At 43.9% G+C, this 18,805-nt stretch overlaps 2 protein-coding genes across 4 annotated transcripts in view; both read right to left on the bottom strand.

The window, feature by feature from the left end:
- Positions 1–989: 989 nt before the first annotated feature.
- LOC111593210 (pickpocket protein 28) lies at positions 990–3,281 on the bottom strand. The gene is made up of 6 exons (XM_023305855.2): positions 2,704–3,281; positions 2,306–2,566; positions 2,038–2,242; positions 1,709–1,979; positions 1,397–1,652; positions 990–1,335 (listed from the first exon to the last, which is right to left on the bottom strand). Exons 1-6 carry the CDS (start codon positions 3,267–3,269, stop codon positions 1,089–1,091), a joined length of 1,806 nt encoding a protein of 601 aa, XP_023161623.2. The 5' UTR covers positions 3,270–3,281; the 3' UTR covers positions 990–1,088.
- Positions 3,282–5,163: 1,882 nt separating this feature from the next.
- Positions 5,164–18,805, bottom strand: part of LOC111593223 (bromodomain-containing protein DDB_G0280777) — a 38,296-nt gene continuing 24,654 nt past the window's right edge. Inside the window, exons 2-9 of one of the 3 annotated variants that reach the window (XM_030225258.1) lie at positions 16,277–16,823; positions 16,094–16,201; positions 12,663–12,741; positions 9,658–10,637; positions 6,754–6,885; positions 5,879–6,480; positions 5,631–5,819; positions 5,164–5,463 (exon numbers count right to left, since the gene is read on the bottom strand). In XM_030225258.1, the coding sequence (XP_030081118.1) occupies positions 5,377–5,463; positions 5,631–5,819; positions 5,879–6,480; positions 6,754–6,885; positions 9,658–10,637; positions 12,663–12,741; positions 16,094–16,201; positions 16,277–16,421 (2,322 nt within the window). In that variant the 5' untranslated portion in view covers positions 16,422–16,823 and the 3' untranslated portion in view covers positions 5,164–5,376. Of the gene's footprint in view, positions 5,464–5,630; positions 5,820–5,878; positions 6,481–6,753; positions 6,886–7,773; positions 8,952–9,657; positions 10,638–12,662; positions 12,742–16,093; positions 16,202–16,276; positions 16,835–18,805 lie in introns of those variants that run through there. The other 2 variants (XM_030225259.1, XM_030225260.1) reach the window with 2 other exon arrangements.

Genomic DNA, 18,805 nt, shown 5'->3' with positions numbered 1-18,805 from the left:
TGGCGTGCAGAAATGCAGCGTTGAAGTGGAAAGTGCCAAATGCACACACACAAACAAACAAACACACACACACATGCTTGCACATGCCACGCTTTTATGCCTGCCACTGAGTGCGGCATGCAAAAGGCTGCGCCCCATTGTTGCACTCTCTCAACTTTTCCGCATGTGCATGGAAAATTTTATTAGGTATGCAAATGTGTCAACTTTATTTGCGATATTTCGACACATTTCGACACTTGTTGCCATAATGAACTCAGCGTGCAAGCGTGTGTGTGTGGCATGCATACTTCAGTAGCTGAGCAGCACGTAGCTGGCAAACACACACAACTGTTGCACAACTGTTGCCAATGATATGCTAATAAAGGCCGCGAGTCGTGCATGCAAATTGAATTAAACTAAATGACAATTGCAGCTGATAGTTTGAGTGTGCCTATCTGTGTGTGTGTGGCTGTGTGTATGTGTGCATAAATTGCTGCTATTGTTTAAATATTTGCCAACATTATTAACTTAATTCAATTGGATTTCCATTAGAGCCGCACGCACACAACTCAAACTCAGACTGCGAGCTATTTGCACAGCTAAAGGTACGAGATGCCGACCACATCTGTATATATATATATATCTTACTATATATCTTGATATGTATATGTATGTGCATGTAGACTGTCTGGATATCTAGCGTCTAGCTGGCTGGCTGGCTGGCTGGCAAATCAAAGGCCTCTGTCTCTGCATAACATATGCGACTGCCAAAGATGAGGCCTTGTCTCTCTCGGCGTCTGTTGACTTTTGGCAATCGAATTGAATTGCAGCTGCAAATCACACAATAAAATAATTGATTCCATTTGAAATGCACACACAACGTTTGACTTTGGCAGCATGCGGGCCGGCATGCATACATACATATATCCTCACTCGGTTACCCGCTCCAGATGCTGACTGTGCTAAGAGTACAAATTTATTTTCATTGTTTGCACACACGCACACGCACACATACACACACACACATAGAGAGTGAGAGAGAGATGATGACGACTGAAGTGCATCCTTTACGAATTGCCACTGGTTTATTGATAAGCGGCAGTCCTTATTCAGGCCTCCTTGCTGGCGGCCAGGGACAGCTCCTTGCGTGTCTTGCGGCGCATACGCAAGTTGGATATCAAACGCACCGTACAGAAATAGACCAGCTCCACAATGCTCAATGTGGATACGCCCATGAAGAGACCCAGCAGACCCCCACAGTTGGCCAAAAAGTCGGTGGTGCCATAGAGCTCAGAGCGACGTGAGGTCAGGAACTGCGCCTCCTTGAAGAATATGGAAACGCGCGACATTTTCATGCTGTAAAAAAGACGAAAGTTCATATTTGTCTGTCTTTGTGGAGCTCAAGTTCTAATCGTACCCCTCGCGCTTAGTCTCCGCATCACCTCCCGATTTGTCCTTGTTGGCAACTGTTTTGTAGTCGAAATCTGCCTGTGATATCTCCGCCTCATAGGCAATCGAGGTGCAGGAGGGCAAACAGTTGCAGTCCGTTTGGCCGCGTACATTCTCGGCCTCGGTGACCAAGCCCTGCTCGAACTCCTTGAGCAGCAGCTCGTCCTCAGCCTCGTTATAGCAGCTCAACTTGCCGAGTCCACAAACGGGCACATTTACATTGTCTGGTGGGCGGAATGTTAGTCTAACAAATCAGTGGAAAAGTCGAGCCGAAACTCACGCGGCATAGAGAACTTAACACAGCCGCACTTGGCGAGCGTGAAATTTGCCAGACACTCCAGCTCACAGTTGGTCTGCGAGTAGATATTGAAGTAGCGCAGATGCCGCTCTGACTGGAAGTAGCACTGCCGCCTGTGCGGCTCATAGTGCTTCAGGCCATCCGAGGTGGTGATGATCTTGGGTCGTATGGAAATGAGCACCTCCTGGTCGAAGGGTATGCGAAAGTATTGACGCGATGTCTGCGCCACCTCACCAGGCGTGTGCAGCAGTATCTAAAGCGAGAGCCATATCAACCGGGAGCTCTTGTGAGAGCCTCACTGAATATCCTACCTTAAAGCCCTGCACGGGTCCACGGCACATATCATCAAAGTCCTCCTCGATGCCGCCCATAAACAAATACAAGCCCGCCTTGGCGCCAGGGCCTAACACACGATGCGGATAGGTCTCTGTGTTAGCACTGAGGCTGTACCCATCCTCCACATTCCACTCGGTGGTGAAGCGGTTCTCCTCGCGAAATATGATATCGGATATGATGCTGCACAGACCGAGAGACCGAGACTTAGCTTGGCTCGAACTTGGCCCATTTGTTAAGACTTACCCCTCGGCTCGATAGATCTCAGCTGGACTCAGCGCATTGAAGCTGTAGCAGACGCCATCCTCAGTAACGAACTTGTGAAAGATCTCCTTGCACTTGATGGGCGAATTGCGCCACTTGCAGTCCAAATAGGTGTCATCAAACAAGGGCTTCAAGTCGCTAAGCGTATCAATAATCTCAATGCCCTTGCGTCTGTTTTGGCCCAAAGTGATGTCATGCAGAGGTGGATCGCACACCTGGCTCACAGCATCATAATACAAATGGCTGTGAAGATTTTACTTAGCTTTAGATTAAGCTGAGTTAGGTCTAAGAGAGCATAGAAGCTGCTCCTCTCCTCTCCTTCAACTCAGTAACTACAATATCTACTTAATACCTGGATAAATTATCTCCCAGATACTCACTCGTAGTCATTAAAGTCACTAACTCCGCTGACATTATTGGCAAAGTCGCGTATGCGCCAATAGGCGTCGGTAAAGTTGAATTTGGTCTGACGCGACTTGTTTTCCGGGCAGACGGTGACGGTGGGGAAGGGTATCTGCCAGACGGGCGTCGACTTCTCGGCAAAGCTGACAATTACCGGATTGTTGTTCCACTTGTCCCAGATGTTCATGGTCAGCTTGAAGCAGGTGAAAATCGAGAGCAGAAACACACTGACCCAAAACAGACGCTCCAGCCACGGCCGCTTCTTCTCGCCCAGATACCGGATGCCGTGAATCGTGCTGTAGTCGCAGTACTCATGGATGATGGCCTTGGCTGCTTGGAAGCCGCTGCCATATTTGATCTGCTGCTTGGTGTCCACCTCGTCTTCGCTGTCATCCGAATTGGTCTCGCGACAGGCCGACGCCGCTTTGGCCATCAAAGCGGCGCGCTTCCACTGGTTCGACGTGGCCAACGGGCCTATGTTGAGCACCCTGGGCACCTCCAGTCCATTGACGGGCGTCTGCGGCTCTGTGCTATTCGACGACATGACCGAGTCCGAGTTCGTTGACAAAGTCAGGCAAGCGCCCGCCAGCGGCTCACCTTATATAGCTGGCGAGCGTTGCCTCATTATGGCCACTGGGGTGCTACGCGGTCACCCTCCAAGGAATTGCTCATAAGCGCACGCAGCTGCCACATCACGCATACGCCGTGTGAAACCTACGTAAGTGCAAATGGTGTGAAATGCTATAGTTGACGCTAGTTTTTTGCTGGCTTTTATTGTTGTTGTTGTTGTTTTTTTTTTGGTGGCATTTCAATTAGTTCCATTGGCCAAGCTGTCGTAATTTGCGAGCTGCACGCGTTGGCACGGTCCCCAGCCAATGGGAGCTGCCAGTCGTAATTTGAACTGGCTAAATGTTACCTTTGCGGCATCCGCATACCTGGAACTCGGCACTGGGCGAGGCATTCTAATTAGCTTTAAGTTGCGCCCAGCCCTGGTCAAATTGAATAGCGGCTGCTGTGCAAGTGGCGTCGCCCCATGTTCTCCATGTCCAAAGCTCATGCATTTTAAATCCAGGAGTCAACCGCAGACGCTTAACTCGACCTCGAAACGGAAACGGAAACAGAAACTAAGCGAGCGGCACACGTTGCAGACCATGTCGCGCTGCAGCTGGCAATAAAGATTTCTGTCCTTGTTGTTGTTGTTGTTTTTTTTTCTACTTTCGGGTGCTGTCCTGCGGCAAGGACACAACACAACACGTTGCGAGCCATTTTAATAAAGTTAACTGCATTTTGGCATTGTGTACCCAAAAGTTTGTCAAGCAGCAAGTGGAAGTGTGGGGTGCAGCTGCTGGAGTGGCTCGCCTCACCTTTTGTTGGCGCTTTTCATTAACGTGCGCTTCGCTTTCAGCAATGTTTGCAGTGTCCTTGTTGTGCCTGTGTGTTGCAGTTGATCATCATTTATTTTAATGAGCTTTTCCAAAATAGAATTTCAAATGCGCACAGAGAACTTTCACTCGCTTCAAGTTAAAACAACTCGATTTTATAATATTCATTTATTAAATACATTTTTTGTTACTGCCTGTTTACATGTTTAGCTGGAGGACACTGAATTGAATGTTGTTACTGTTAACAATAATTTTTATATATATATATAAACTATTTACACAGCAGCTACATTCGATATAGTACATATGTATGTGTGTGTGTCTGTATATGTGTGTGTTTGTATTTTAATATTAAATATTAATTCATTTATGTAAGTTTTAAGCCTTCTTCTTCCTTTTTTTGTAGGGAACTTTTGCCAAAGGTTCTCGATTTTGTTTATGAAACACCTGTTTTTCACTATGCTACATTTGATACACATGGTACGTATTTTGAATAATAATATTGGTTGGCTTGTTAAGTGTATATATCGATATATATATACATATATATATATATATATATATATCTAATAAATATTAGTTTAATTTTGCTGTCATATATAAAATATAAGTTTTGGGTTTATTCTGTCAGCTAATTATAATTGAGTAATTTGCTTTTCATTTAACTGTTATCTATCTGCTGTTAGCTGTTATCTGTTATCTGTTATCTATGTACAAAGCTCTTTTTTAAGGACTGTAATGCGCTGCTTGACCTTCTTTTTACCTTTTTTTTACCTATATGTTCTCATATGCAGTTTTGAAACCCAAAAATATGCTAAGCAAAACAAAATACAGACACGATAAGCAATATATATATAATTATATATATCTTATATATAGTACATAGTTTTATATATTATTTAATTAGTTATATTTGTTATAGCTACTGTAATACCTAGTTGCCTAGTTAAAATGATATGTTTTGCTGTAATTTACGTTCATTTCAATTTTAATTTTATCTTTATTTTTTTTTATTTTTTTTTTATTTTGTTTAAACTTTTTGAGTTTAAGTCTAGTACAAAAATACTGAATAAATTGCACTTGCATCGCACACACGATTACATTCTCAATACACAAAAGCCACAAGCAATTCGAGTATTTTAAATACTCTTCGAACACCCCTCTCTCTCTCTCTCTCTCTCTCTCTCTCTCTCTCTCTATCTCTTGCTCCGCTCATATTTAGCCACACTTTTGATTCTGCTTCAGTCCAGTTAGCCGCTGACAGTCGACTTATTGCGGAGCCAGCGCCAAGCTGAGCCCATTCGACATCAGACTCAAGGCGTTCGCAGTGGGCGTGGCTGTAGCAGCAGCAGCCTCCTGTAAAGAGAGCAAGCGCATAATACCAAAAGTTAAGATTTGTTCTGTTAGATGAGAAAGTATCCGACTAGCAGCTACCCTGCTTCAGGTACGTATTTCTATCTCTATAATTTGTGGTTTACTCTGCATATATATCTTTATCTAACATCGCTCTAGCTCATACTTACAATGCTCAGGGTGCGCACAATGCAGGCGCGCGTTGCTGGCGGCTCGTCCGACTCCAAGCCGGGCGAGCTGCCACGCGAGGACACGGAACCGTTAATCAGCTTGATATTCACATTGAGGTCATCCGAGTGATGGGTCTGCGAGCTACTGGACAGGCGTCCATCCAGCGACAGATCATCTCGCTGCTGATCCTGCAAGGAGAAAAGTGTCTCTTTAGCTACAGCAAATCTGGTAGCAATTGGTGACGCACCTCCTTGGGACTGGCACAGAGGCCGAACTTGATGTCCATGCAATTGGTCTCGGTATCGCTGCCGCTGACGTGGCCGTCGTTCGCGACCACAGCTGCGACGCCGGCAGCGGCAGTGGTAGCGGCATCGGCGTCAACGTCAGCGTCAGCAGCAACATCCATGGCAGTGGCAGCAGCAATGTTGCTGCTGTTGTTGTTGTTGTTGTTACTGTGGACTATGGGCGAGATGTGCCCATTGATGTTGTTGTTGATGTTTGTGTTGTTGTTGTTGTTGTTATTGTTGCTAATTTTGTTATTGTTATTTGGCTCCTTGTTAAGTGTTGCTGACGTTGGCATGTGCTTTGTTATGGCTGCTGCCTCATCATCGGCAACAGTTGCAGCTGCAGCTGCAGCAGCAGCAGTAACATGTCCATTGGCTGCAATTGCTGCAGTTGCATCGCTGGGGCTGCGATTGCCGTTGGTTGCCGTTGAATTGGCGACCTCATCGCCCAGCTCGTAAATGTTAACCATGTGTGCGGCCTGTGCGTGGACCATCAAGTCCCAGGGATTGGCGAACGCATCCTTGCAAACGGCGCAAAGCAATTTGGCGCTCGTTGGCGGCGTCTCTACGATTGTGTGTGTGTGTGCGTGGATGAAACATGCAAGAATTAATTAGTTATTTAAGTTGGGTCTGGGCCGGGCTAAGTCGCATAAATAACTCAATTTTAAATGAAACGCCAGACAGATGTTGCTGACTTGCAGCAGCGAAGCCTCCCCTTGGACGGCGCACACATGGACAGAACGCAAAATGTGTTTAACAATCATAAATTAATTGCCGACATAGCCAGTCACGCCCCCCGCCCAGCTGAGTGTAAAGTGTAAAGAATCGTAAGACTTACTCGCTGCAAAGGCCACATCCTGGCACTTGCATGTGAACCTCAGCTTGCAGTAACTTTTCTTGTGGTCCAATAACTCAGACAGCTCACTGAAGCATTCCCGGCAATTGCCGCAGATTAATGTGTCCGGATTGCCTACAATAGAAACAGAATATGCCCCATAAAATATGGACTTTAATGCAATTATTTACATGCGCCAGCTAAAAATAACAATGATGCAACTAGCATGGCTATAAGCAAAGTGAGAACTACATTCTATAAATGCAGCTGCAGCTATACCAGAGGAGAATATGAGCTTATAAGACAGCTAGAAATGTATCCTCTTGTTAAAGTTCTTGCCACCAACTGTAGAATATCGAGTCGTTCTGCTTGACCTGTATACCTAACATAAACAGCTTAGCTTACAATGAGCTTGAGTAACTATGTATTAAGCTTGCAATGAGCTTGAGCATTAGCATAAAGTTTGACAAGTACTTGACACACACTTTAATAGACAAATTTACTAGCAGCGCTAGGCACATAGCTGTACAGAACAAGAGTCAAAGCTTACAATGAGCTTCGATACTTATGCGCTTGATAAATTTGTTGCTAATAATTTTGCTATCAACTTAAGATACATTTTCCATCATGCAGAAGTTAACAAAGAAGTTAAAAATTTATGCTCTTGCTAAATTTGTTACAATGAAGTTTATCAGCTACTTGAAATTGCCTACAGACAAGGCTCTATAATTGTATATGGGCTGAGGAATCTCTTCACTTGTCAAACTTTTCAGCATTCAATTGTTAAGTTCTAAGCTGTCTAACTACTTGTGTTCAGTTATAAAATATATATATATATATAATGATCGCGTATAAAAATTGATTAGTGTGATATCCTGAAGGGCCACAGTTTGGTCTTCGCCTGCAGCACTTGCTTTCTGTTGACTGAGCCTCTTTGCCTGCGCGACTTCTGCAGCTCACATTTTCTTCCCTTATTGAAATTCATATCATTAAGCTGTCGCACCTGCCTGAAATTCTCCTTACCATGCTGCTTACAATATTGCAACCAGGTGGCAATTGCATCAATGCGCAGATTTGCCTCTGCATCGCTTTTTGCAGCTCGATTCATTTGCCTCTGCTCGACTTTTTTTAATTTTGGCGAGGACTTGGTGCAACAGGGTAACTTAGCCTTGCTCTTGGTTGGCTTTGTGGCTGGCGCTGGGCTTCTAGTTGACTGTGGCCTCGTTTGTTGCCCTGCTGCCACGGTGCTCTTCGGCTGAACAGTCGTTTTCGTTAGGCTTGAGTTGGTGTCCACGCGTATGGTCAATGACGGAGCTTGTGTGGTGGCTGCTGTTGTTTTTCTGTTCTCGCTTGGCGCTCTTGGCGTCGTGTTGTCACATTCATCTTCATCATCATCTGCTTCCGTTGTTGCACAGTCTTCGGGACATGCTTCCTCTTGCTCAGTTGCCGGATCAGGCGGCAACAGTGGCGTTACATTCGAGCGCAGTTGTTGCTGTTGCCCCTTTTTCTGCTTCTGTCCCAGACTGTCAGCTAGCTGCTGCAGCAATTGCATTTTGGTTTCATAATTTGACTCGGCATCCGTTTGCGAATCCCGCAAGGCCAGCTCTTGTTTCATGAACAGTGGCTGTGGCTGATTGCCTGAAGACTGCGCCGCCAATTGCTCGAATTGCGTTTTAACTGGCTCAAGCAGTTGCTGCTGCTGCTGCGGTTGCGGCTGTGGCGGCTCCTGTTGAGGCACTCCTGAGGAGACTTGTGCTGCCAGCTGCAATTGCCGCTGTTGCAGCTGATTATTCTGCTGCTGCAAATCTACTTCCAGCTGCTTTAGCTGCTGATGTAGCTGATCTGCAGCCAGCTCGCGCGGAGTCGAGTTCTTCATATCACGATAATTCTGCTGTTGGCTAAGGGCAGGCCACACCTGCAGCCTGTTAGCCAACAAGCGCCTCTTCAAGCTCATCACTCCGTTTAGGTAGCCCATCGGCAATTGATGCGGCTGCTGCAGCTCTGCAAATGAATAAATTTGCTGCGAATTCGAGTGCAATGGCGCCGCTGCCTCGCCGGCTGCTATGACTCGATGCAGGCTAGCCATGATCAGGACGAGTCGACACATATTGGCGCCGCGTCCCTGACTTGCACACATTTTTCTTATTCAGAGACACGAGCAACACAGTTTTTGACAAGCTTAACAAAGCTGGGAATAGCTCAAACTTATGACTCTTAGCAGTTGATTGACTAGAATATACCCGGCAACTTAAATATTGTGTCAGCAGTGCTGTTTGGCTTTGTCTTTATCAAATGGTAGCAAAGTCTAGCTGCATCTCAGCTTCTTCAGATACATGGCATGGCTAAAAGATACCCTGTATTTGGAAATTAAGTGCTGCTGTAACTATTTGCCTTATTAATACTGCCTGATGGTAGAGTCCACTTGTTATGCTGCTGCCTTAACCCATTGCCCGACTTAAGTATACCCTATATTTTCTATAGCATGTTAGCTGAGCTCAATTGCTTTGTGTTTAGTGAGTGAAAAAGTAGCTAGTTGTCATACTACTTCATCAGAGCCATTGCATGACTTAAGTATACCCTGTATTTTTATTATTTCACCCTGTTCCAGGCACTTCCAATATGCAGGGTATATTTTAGTCAAATAATGTTATCCGAGCTCTAACACACATTTAGTTATACACATCTAATTTTTATCAAGTCACTTTTTCACTCATATTCCAAGCACTTTCCACGCCTCACAGTGAAATTCTTTCTAAATTCTGGACTTTATCCTATTCCTAGTTATAGTTTACTCGCAGCTCAGCAAGCTTTTCTAACTTATTGTTAATCAATGCATAAATCTTAAATTGCCAATGCGAATGGCCAACCGAAAAATGGCCAATGCAAACAAATCAAGTCAATACTCACTGTAGACTTTGAATGGTCCCCAGTGTTGATGCAAGCTTAATTGCTCCTGTGCATGTTGCTGCTGCTGCTGCTGCTGCTGTTGATGTTGATGTTGATGCTGCTGTAGTTGCTGATGTTGTTGCTGTTGTTGTTGTTGGTGTTGCTGTTGATGCTGTTGCTGCATCATTTGGCTGTGCAATTGTAGCGGCTGCGGTTGCTGTGGGGACAATGCCAAAGTCAATGGCTGCAGCAGGCAGCCCAATTGTTGTTGCTGCTGCTGCTGCTGTTGTTGCTGTTGTTGCTGGTGATGCGACGGCTGCTGGGAAAAGGCACCGTACTGCTCCACGAGAGCTGTTTGATTAGCAATTATTGCTGACTTTGCATTCTGTGGCGAAGTCGTTGACTGCCCGGCAATAACGCTCTTCAACTGGAAACCTGTGGCAGCTGCAACAAATTGCTGTTGCTGCTGCTGCTGCTGTTGTTGCTGCTGCTGTTGTTGTTGTTGCTGTTGATGTTGCTGTGGGTCCTGTTTGTATTGTGACCAGTGCAGGGCACCGGGCGCCGCTGTTGTTGCTGCCGCTGCTGCTGCTGCTGTCGATAGCAAATTTTGCTGATGCAGCAACAGCTGCTGCTGTGGCAACAAATTGGCCATGGCAGCCATAGCAACAGCTGCAACTTGCTGCTGATGATGATGATGATGTTGCTGCTGTTGCTGCTGCTGCTGCTGCTGTTGCTGTTGCTGCTGTTGCTGGTGCTGCTGCTGCTGCTGCTGTACCGCCGCCTGCTGCTGGTGATGAACTGCAGCAGCTGCTGCAGCGGCCACAGCTGCCGCGCTGTGATGATGCTGACTGTGCTGCTGCTGCTGCTGCACTACGGCAGTCAGACCATTGTTGTTGGTCATCAAACGCTTGCGCTTCTTGGCACGCACGCCGTTCACATTGCCGCCGCCTCCGCCGCCTCGCAGCAGCGCCGACGAACAGTAGCTGTCGTAGAAGTAGTCCCTGCAAGCAGTAACAAGTTGTGACAGGCTCATTAGTTGTGCCACAGTAATTGAGACCCAAAAAAAAAAAATAGAAGAAGAAGAGCCAATGTAAACAGCCTGCCAACTGTTGCCTGTCTGTCTGTCTATCTGGCTGACCGAGCGCTAGTCAATATTTGCTTAGGTCTCATTCAGTGACTGTTACTCCCTTTCAATTGCCATTTGGCAATTATGTGCCACGCCCCCCCTCCCATTCTCGTCCACATCCACGCCAGACTGATTGATACAATTTGCAGCCTGCTCTGCCGTTTGCGGTTCAATATTCGAACAGTTTTCATATCGCCTGGACAGGGGCGACAACAATTGTGGCTTTTATGGTCAGTTTGTGTGCGGTCAATGGACTGAGCAGGCATTTAAATGACAAACGCGAGCCCCCTGTAACCACCTGGAGAGCTGTTTGCGTTTTAATTACAATCAAGTCAACCTGTCTCTGTCTCTCTGTGTGTGTGTGTGTGTGTGTGTTGCCCTTTTAAAGCCCTAACGCACTTCCTTTTCGGCGTCATTAAGCTTAAATTAAATATTTCCACACGAGTAGCAAGTCGACATCGAGCCGAAAAAGAAAAATAAAACATATATATATATATATATATATATATATAAATTGTATATGTTGGCTCACTCGCTCAGTCATCATTAAGGCCGCGCCAGGGACAAACAAGTGCACATGTCAGCGCCAGGACTAACAGCCGGAGCCAGAGCCATGGCCAGGATATTATAGCATACATTGCAGCTGTCACTCACAGGCAGTTCCCATTTTTTTTTTCACAGTTTCACATTTTCACAGTTTTTTGCGTGTGTGTGTGCAGCTCTCGAAACAACACACAACTGACCCAGACACAGGCACAGACATCGAGCATCGAGACGTTGACTCAGACGGCAGCGGAGTAGATGTTGGTGTCACAGAAACAAAAAACAAATGGGAAGCTTTATAGTGCCTGACTGCCTAATGCTCGTTCATAATTTAATTTGTTAGAAGCTGAGAGTCTAGCTGGCATATGTGTCTATCTGTAAAAGGAATTTACAGCGCTACAACTGCTTAGCTGCAGTGCTTTTGCCTTGACTTGCCTCCAGAGAACTTTGTCTATATGAGATGGATATGTTTTATGAATATATCTTAGTTGCATATATAGTATATATATATATGAAGTTTCAGGTCTCTAACTCATGCTCTAACTCTCAAAAATGTAGTCATTTGCAGTATTTTCAAATCTGCTCTGCTACTTACTAGTCATTCTATATAGAAGATCTACAGCTAACTACTTACCCAACTTTACCCAACTTTCGTACCCCAAAAGCTAGAGCCAAACTAACAGCAAAGATCCGAGTTGTTAGATTATGGAAGCTAAAGGTCAGAGCTATATCAACTTAGGAATTATTTCAATATTCTAATATTCTAATATATTTTAGAGCTCTAACTTCAAATACATTTTCTGTTCAAAGGCTATTATAAATCCCGTTTCGCTACGTCTGCAAAAAGCTTATCCAAAAGATCTGAGCATTTTATCAAGCCAAAAGCAAGACCAATCGTCTCTAGCCACAATTGCTTAGCCATGACAGGCCGTTGCAGACACCAACCCCAAGCTAATACACCCTGTCTACGCTTCACGAACGTGCAGAAAAACTCTCTCGCATAGCGTTGACAGAGCCAAATATATTTTATGTGATGTGTGGCAGCAGCAAAGGATACGAATACGAATGCGAATACGTCCATGTCCATGTCCCTGTCCCTGTCCATGTGCTGATGGATGGCGCCTTATTTATTTATTTATTTGTGCGGCTATCGCCCACCCGAAAACAAATAATAAAACAAAAGAAACTTTGGGCCTAGTCCCACGTTAAATGATATGTAAATAATTTCTAAATGAGCGTCAGATGGCATTCAATTGAGCCAAAGACTTGCATTTGTTTAAATTAAAATTGTGCTCAAGCATGAAATTGTTTTTATAATTTTCTTTCTTTTTTTTTTTGTTGTTGTTGTTTCACTTACCAATCGTTACCCGTTTTGCTGACATTCTGACGTTTTCTGCCAATTTGATGCGCCTTCGGCTCGGCCACCATGTTGACATCTGCAAGAAGAAGCACGAAATGAACAACAAATATAGATAAATAACTCGCCCGCCCATTATCAGCCAAGCAACAATGCCAAATCGGCTTTCAGTTAAAAACAAAACATTTTCCTGCTGCCTTTGAAGTGCTAAGTAAAGCAAAGACAATGCCATTTCGGGTTTCTATTATGTTTACATAGTCTGTCTACTTTTCCTCTTGTTGTTGTTTTTTCATTATGCAAATGTTGGGCTCTAAGTGATTAAAAAATATCTTAGAGTGTGTGTGTGTGTGTGCATTTGGCTGTCCAACTGCAGCGATAATAATTTAATCTGACTTAGCATCATTAATCTTAATAAAACAAAGCATGGAAAATGAAGTTAACAGCGGAATAAGATGGGGACAGATTTTGTAAGCAAGAAAGGCAGCAAAAAAGTTTTCTAAAGCCAAAACAGAATGCTCTAACAAAGAGCGACTGGAACGTGTGGAAATTTTAAATATAAACTGGGATTTGAACCATGAATTGGAGACTCTGAAGAGGAAGAAAGCATTACAAAACTGTTGCCTGTTGAGACGATAGAAAAATCAAATCAATTTTTAGTTGGCTTCTTAAGTAGTGAAAAGCTGTGTCATAATATCTAAAAATAATACCTAAGAATATGATTTCAGTAGATTTAATTGAAATTCAAAAATTCTCATATAACAAACATATATGAAAGGCGAAAAAAATGCTTAAAAAATATAAATTTTTCAAGCTAAAATTCAATCGCATCAAACTGAAGCAATACAAATTATTTAAAATATTTAACTGCAATTTTTCATAAAATAATCAATAACAAATAAAAGTTGAACTAATTAATTAAGCACATATATGTGCTCCCCGCTCATGTCTCTCATTCCATATCAGTTCATGCAGACAACAGTTCATAAATATGTTTCACGCTGCTCGCTGCTGTAGCCTGTCTCCTACCTAAATCTAAGGCTGAAATCGTGCCCGAATGCATTAAACATTTCATTTTTCAATGAAAAGGGTGCGACGCGAAATGTTTGGCTCTGTTTTTTTTTTGTTCTCCGCTCGGATTTGGTTTTGGTATTTTTGTGGCAAGAGTCGTGGGGCGCGCGCTCGTTCATCATAATTCATGACAAAGTTTGAAGTGCGCCGCAGGGCGGCCCAAAAAGAAAGAGGAGAGACAAGCCTCGAAGTGGGCGGTGGGCGGTGGGCGGTGGGCGTGCTGTGAGCCAGTTGCTATAACTACAAATTACTGGACGTTGGGGCTGTGGCTGCTTTACATATTTTTTTGCTTCTGCTGCTCCCTTTTTTGTTGCCTTTGCTCAAGCATTTCTTCAGCTTGTCTGCTCGGCTGGCACTGCTGGCAGGCAATAATTAAGATTAAGGATAAAAGCATAAGAAGGATTTGAAAAAGGCATGGCCACAGTGCTACAAATCGGTTTAGCGCAAGTCAGCCACTGGCCAGCCCCGAGCCCCACGCCGCATTGCACAAAAGTCAATGGCGCGTAGCACAGTGAGATATTACACTGTGCTTTTGCTATTATTTGTATTATTTTTATTTAGCATTTTAAAGCCGGCTCTAATCAGCGGAAATTAGCATTGCTGCAGCATTTGCATAAGCGCAAGCAAATGCTTTTTATGTGTGCGCGCTGTAAAAGTTTTTCATTGCTCGCCGACGGGGCGTATGAATATGACAGCATCCGCATACGCAGCGTTGTCAGCGCCGTCGACTGACATTGCGCGCTAAGTGCATTAAGCTGTTTTCTTCACACGAGACACGCATGAAAGAATGCCAAGGATTCACTACTCTCTGCTCTGCTCCCAACGCCGTCTGCCTCTCTCAGTTTGCCCTGTTGCACTGCAGCTGCAAGTGACGCGGCTTGAAATTTCATTAAGCGTTTAAATTAAATCGACAAACAGTCAGTTGTCAGCCAGTCAGTCAGTCTGTCAGGCTGTCAGGTAGACAGACACCTACACACACACTCACACACCTCTGGCACTCTCAACATTGAAATTTCATTAAAAGTATCGCAAGAGAATTTATGTTTGGCCGCACTTTAAGCTGCGGCCTGCAGCGACTTCCGTTGCACAAAATACGCAGACAGCCTAAGATATGGCTGCTACACATGCCAGCTCTGAGGCTAGAGCTGCTAGCTCCTATTGCTCTATTGCTCCGGTCTCTTTCTTTTTTCGCGCGCTCTTGTTCGATTTTAGTGCTGCGCTTCCGGCAGCCGTGGGGCCATTAACCCGACGGGCCAACCGCATCGGACATGCAACTATGCGAGGGTTAAGGTCTGCCATGTCTATGCAAAACAAAACGCCCCGACACAGACCCCAAGCCAGCGATTTACTGGCCAACCTCAGCTGAGCGATATAAAAGATAGAATATTTCAAGTGCCTTTTGTGTGTGCAAAGGTTCCTTCTGATTATGTAACACATAGTGGAGCTTAAAGGGAATCTTAATATGAAGTTGCCAGGAAAATATTGTAGTCAACGGAATATCGATCGAGTTTGAGCTACAGAGTCAAGACTCTTGGAATAGAAATTAAAAGAAAAGTTTCTAATTTCATCTGATAACAAAATCTAAAGACTTTTTAAATGAAATGCAAAATTAAAACTAAAAATTAAACTATAAAAATAATAATATTAATAATAGCTATGACAGCTTTAAGTCTAAGAGCACTTTCTAAACTCAAGTTTTGATTTGAATAATAACTTGAAAAATTGCAAAACTTTGCATATTCGAATTTAAATTTAGACTCAAGCTTGATTTTAAGCCAAGAGCAAGTAGGAGTACTGTAGTCGGGAGTTCTCGACTAGAAACTAAACGGAACCATGAGAAAACTAGTAGCAGTAGTAACTAGTAGTAAGTGGGCAAGATATGCTCTATTCATTATGTTAGGAAACCACAGAGAAAACTGTATCTCTATCTTTTATGGTATTTAAATTAGGCTAAAAAACGAAAGAAAATGATCGATTCTTATCGATAATTAGGCATGAATTATCATTGAAAATAACTAATGATTAGCTGCATAAGCTTTAGCTCTTCAGGCTTACGAGATCGCTTAGACAGACTGACGGGTAGCTGGAAAGACGGAAAGACGGATGGATCACCTGTCGGGCAGACACATCGTCTCAGCATGTAGCTCTGATTCTATGCTTTATGGGTTCTGTCACAGCTTCTAACTCTGCGCTCAGGTTATCAACGCTAGCTCAGATAGAAATCAGTTAAAGGCAGTTTGAAGTCTAGAAAAATTTCCAGCTCAGATTAAATCTCAAAGACAAATTCAAATGCATTTGCATTCATAAATAAATATGTTTATTTTTTATTTTATTTTTTTTTTGTAAAAAGAAAAGTGACTCACCTAAGGTCTGACTGAGCACCGTCTTGCCGTCCTCGCCGTGACAGGCGTTGCGCGCATCGAAGGGATTGGTGAACTGCACAAAGGCGTAGCCCTTGTGCATCGAGATACCTGCAGGCGGAGATAGAGAGACAGGTGTATAGCTGGCGTATGGAGTGCTGTTGGTGTTGGTGTTGGCTGACTCACCTGCCAAGCGGCCATAGATCTGAAACATGCGCTCCACATCCGTTTTGGAGCACTGAAATGTATTCAGATTGCCCACAAAGATGCGCGAGTTAACCGCCTGCGGATCCTGCGAGTTCGTCTGGTTGGACAGTTTTGACAGCTTCATTGTCGATGCCGTTGCCAAAGGCGCGGCAACTGACGGTGGCAAGGACGCGGGCAGGGGGCACGACAACGGCAGCGGCAACGGCAACGGCAACGGCGCAGCCGCAGCGCACGTGTGTCCAAAGTACAAGAAAGCAATTCTGGCGGCTGTTGGCGAAAAAAACAACAATCTCTGCTCTGTTTGCGAGGGCTGTTTGATGGCTTAGACTGCGCTTTGTTTATGGTTTTTGCTGCTGCTGCTGCTGCTGCTGTTGTTGTTGTGTGTGGCTGCAGCTTATTGCATTTGGCCTTGGGTCGTGGGCAAAAAGGGATTTGCCGCCGCTGTTATGCGTCTGTTTTTTGTTTGTTGCTTTTCCCGCGCCGATTTTTCACTTTTTAACGTCTGCCGCAGTTTTTTTCTTTAAATCTGCAAACAAATAAGAGCAGCGAAAACGTTGACAATCGCACTTATTTTTTCGCTCAGTGTGGTTGCTGTTGCCATTGTTTGCCACGGCTTAAATATCAATGGGCTTCCCTATATGCGTTGCATGGCATATCGTTTGCCATCTGAGTATTTATATTTCATTCATCCACTGTTTGTGTTTTTATTTTTTTATTTTTTTTTTGCCAATTTAATCTTATTGGCATGCAATTAAAATGCAAAAATGCCCAAATGCAAAAATTCCATTTTAATTGAAAGTCAAATTTACGATTTTTCAAAACCAAAAACCATTGAAAATGATGTAAGCAAAAAATCAACTGAATTGAGACGTTCAAATGAATGAATAAATGAATCTAGATCAAGGGAATGACTCTAGACTAAAGGAATGAAGCTAGTCTGCAATAATATTGCCAAGGAATTAAATGAATAGTTGGGAATGAAGCAAGCAAATCAGGCAAATAAAGAGAGTAAGCCAAAGGCTCTAGACTTGACTGATAGACGAGAGATCTAAGAGATCTAAGCCTTATTTTTAAGCAATGCAAGGGAAGATAGTAAAGAGATTGTTTTATGAGACAGAAAGAAGAAGGCGTGGCAGCACGCATAAACACAAGAAATAAAGCTTTTCTTTTCCTAGTTAGCTAAACTGCACTACAAGCATTTATGAGTTGGTATTTTATACAAATAACATAAATTTATACAATATTTAACACATTTTACATGAATCTTTGTTTCAACGATATCATTGCCATACTCATTTATGTTAAACTTGTTAACGAAGTTTTGTTGTTGCTAAACGTTCATAAATTATAGTTTGCAAAAGCATTCAACTGCAAAAACAACTTATGCCCTGCCAATATAAGAGAGTGCATGCCAGGCAAGAAGCGGCCGACACCATTGGACACCCGCTTTAACACCTATCATCCTGGCCCAACGCCTGACTGCCTTTTTACAGCTATTCACTTGCGGGAGTTTTAGTCGCCATGGCCAAGTGCTAAAAGTGTCTGTGTGTGCGTGTGTGTGTCTCGTATGAGTGTGCGTCTCATATTTATGTTCGTTTGCTTTTACTTGAAACATGTTTTGTGCGTGTTATTAAATTAAATAACTTTTAAATGGCTTACATACAAGCGACAGCACACTCAGCAGCAACAGCAGCAGCAGCAGCAGCAACAACAATGAAGGCGTGTAAAAGTGAAAAATTAAGCGTTTTTATTGCGCTTTTCAATGCTGATCCAAGTTGCTGCTGCTGCTGCTGCTGCTTCTCCTGCTGGCAACATGTGTACAAAATGTACACATGTGTGTGCGTGTGCGTGTGTGGGTGTGTGAGTGCTTTTGCATAGCGCACACAAAAGGCGTCTGCATGAAATAAAAATAACAACAAGCAGCAATAAAAATAAAATACTCTTGTAGCAGCAAATTGTTAATGTGATTTTTATGCAATAGCCGAGGGCAAGCTATGCGTGTGTGTGTCTATATTTATTGCATATTTATGGGCGCAGCAGTTGCCTTTAATTGCACACACTCGCACCTCAAGTCGCAGCCGATTAAAGACTTCGATGCCATCAACTATATTAAAAACAAGAGACAGCCACAGCTACAGCTGCAGCTGCTTTGACAGATACATCTATAGCCAGCATTGTGCGCCAGTTATGAGTGAAAGGCGCTTTATTTATTATAATGGCATGCCTTGCCGCGTCACAGTCAGTCTGTCTGCCTTTCTATTCTCTTGCAGCGCGTTTGTTATCCTGCATTGTCCTGGCAAATGAAGGATTGTCGCCGCTTGCGGCCTTTTTTTTTTGTGTTTTTGTTTTTGCATAACAGCTCGCAGCTCGCAGCTTGCTTGCTTCATTGTTGCAGCCACATGCCACATGCCACAAGCCAAATCCAAAGCCGTATTGAATAACCGTTGAATATGCAACACTTTTTTGGCCTACTTTTCTGACACCTCCCGCCCGTTCTCTCCCTCGCGC

The sequence above is a fragment of the Drosophila hydei genome, unplaced genomic scaffold (genome assembly GCF_003285905.1).
Source record: "Drosophila hydei strain 15085-1641.00,03,60 unplaced genomic scaffold, DhydRS2 tig00008128-arrow-arrow-pilon, whole genome shotgun sequence".
Classification (NCBI taxonomy): domain Eukaryota; kingdom Metazoa; phylum Arthropoda; class Insecta; order Diptera; family Drosophilidae; genus Drosophila; species Drosophila hydei.
Note: the sequence above shows the minus strand (reverse complement) of the source record. Positions and strands in the feature narration are given on the sequence as shown.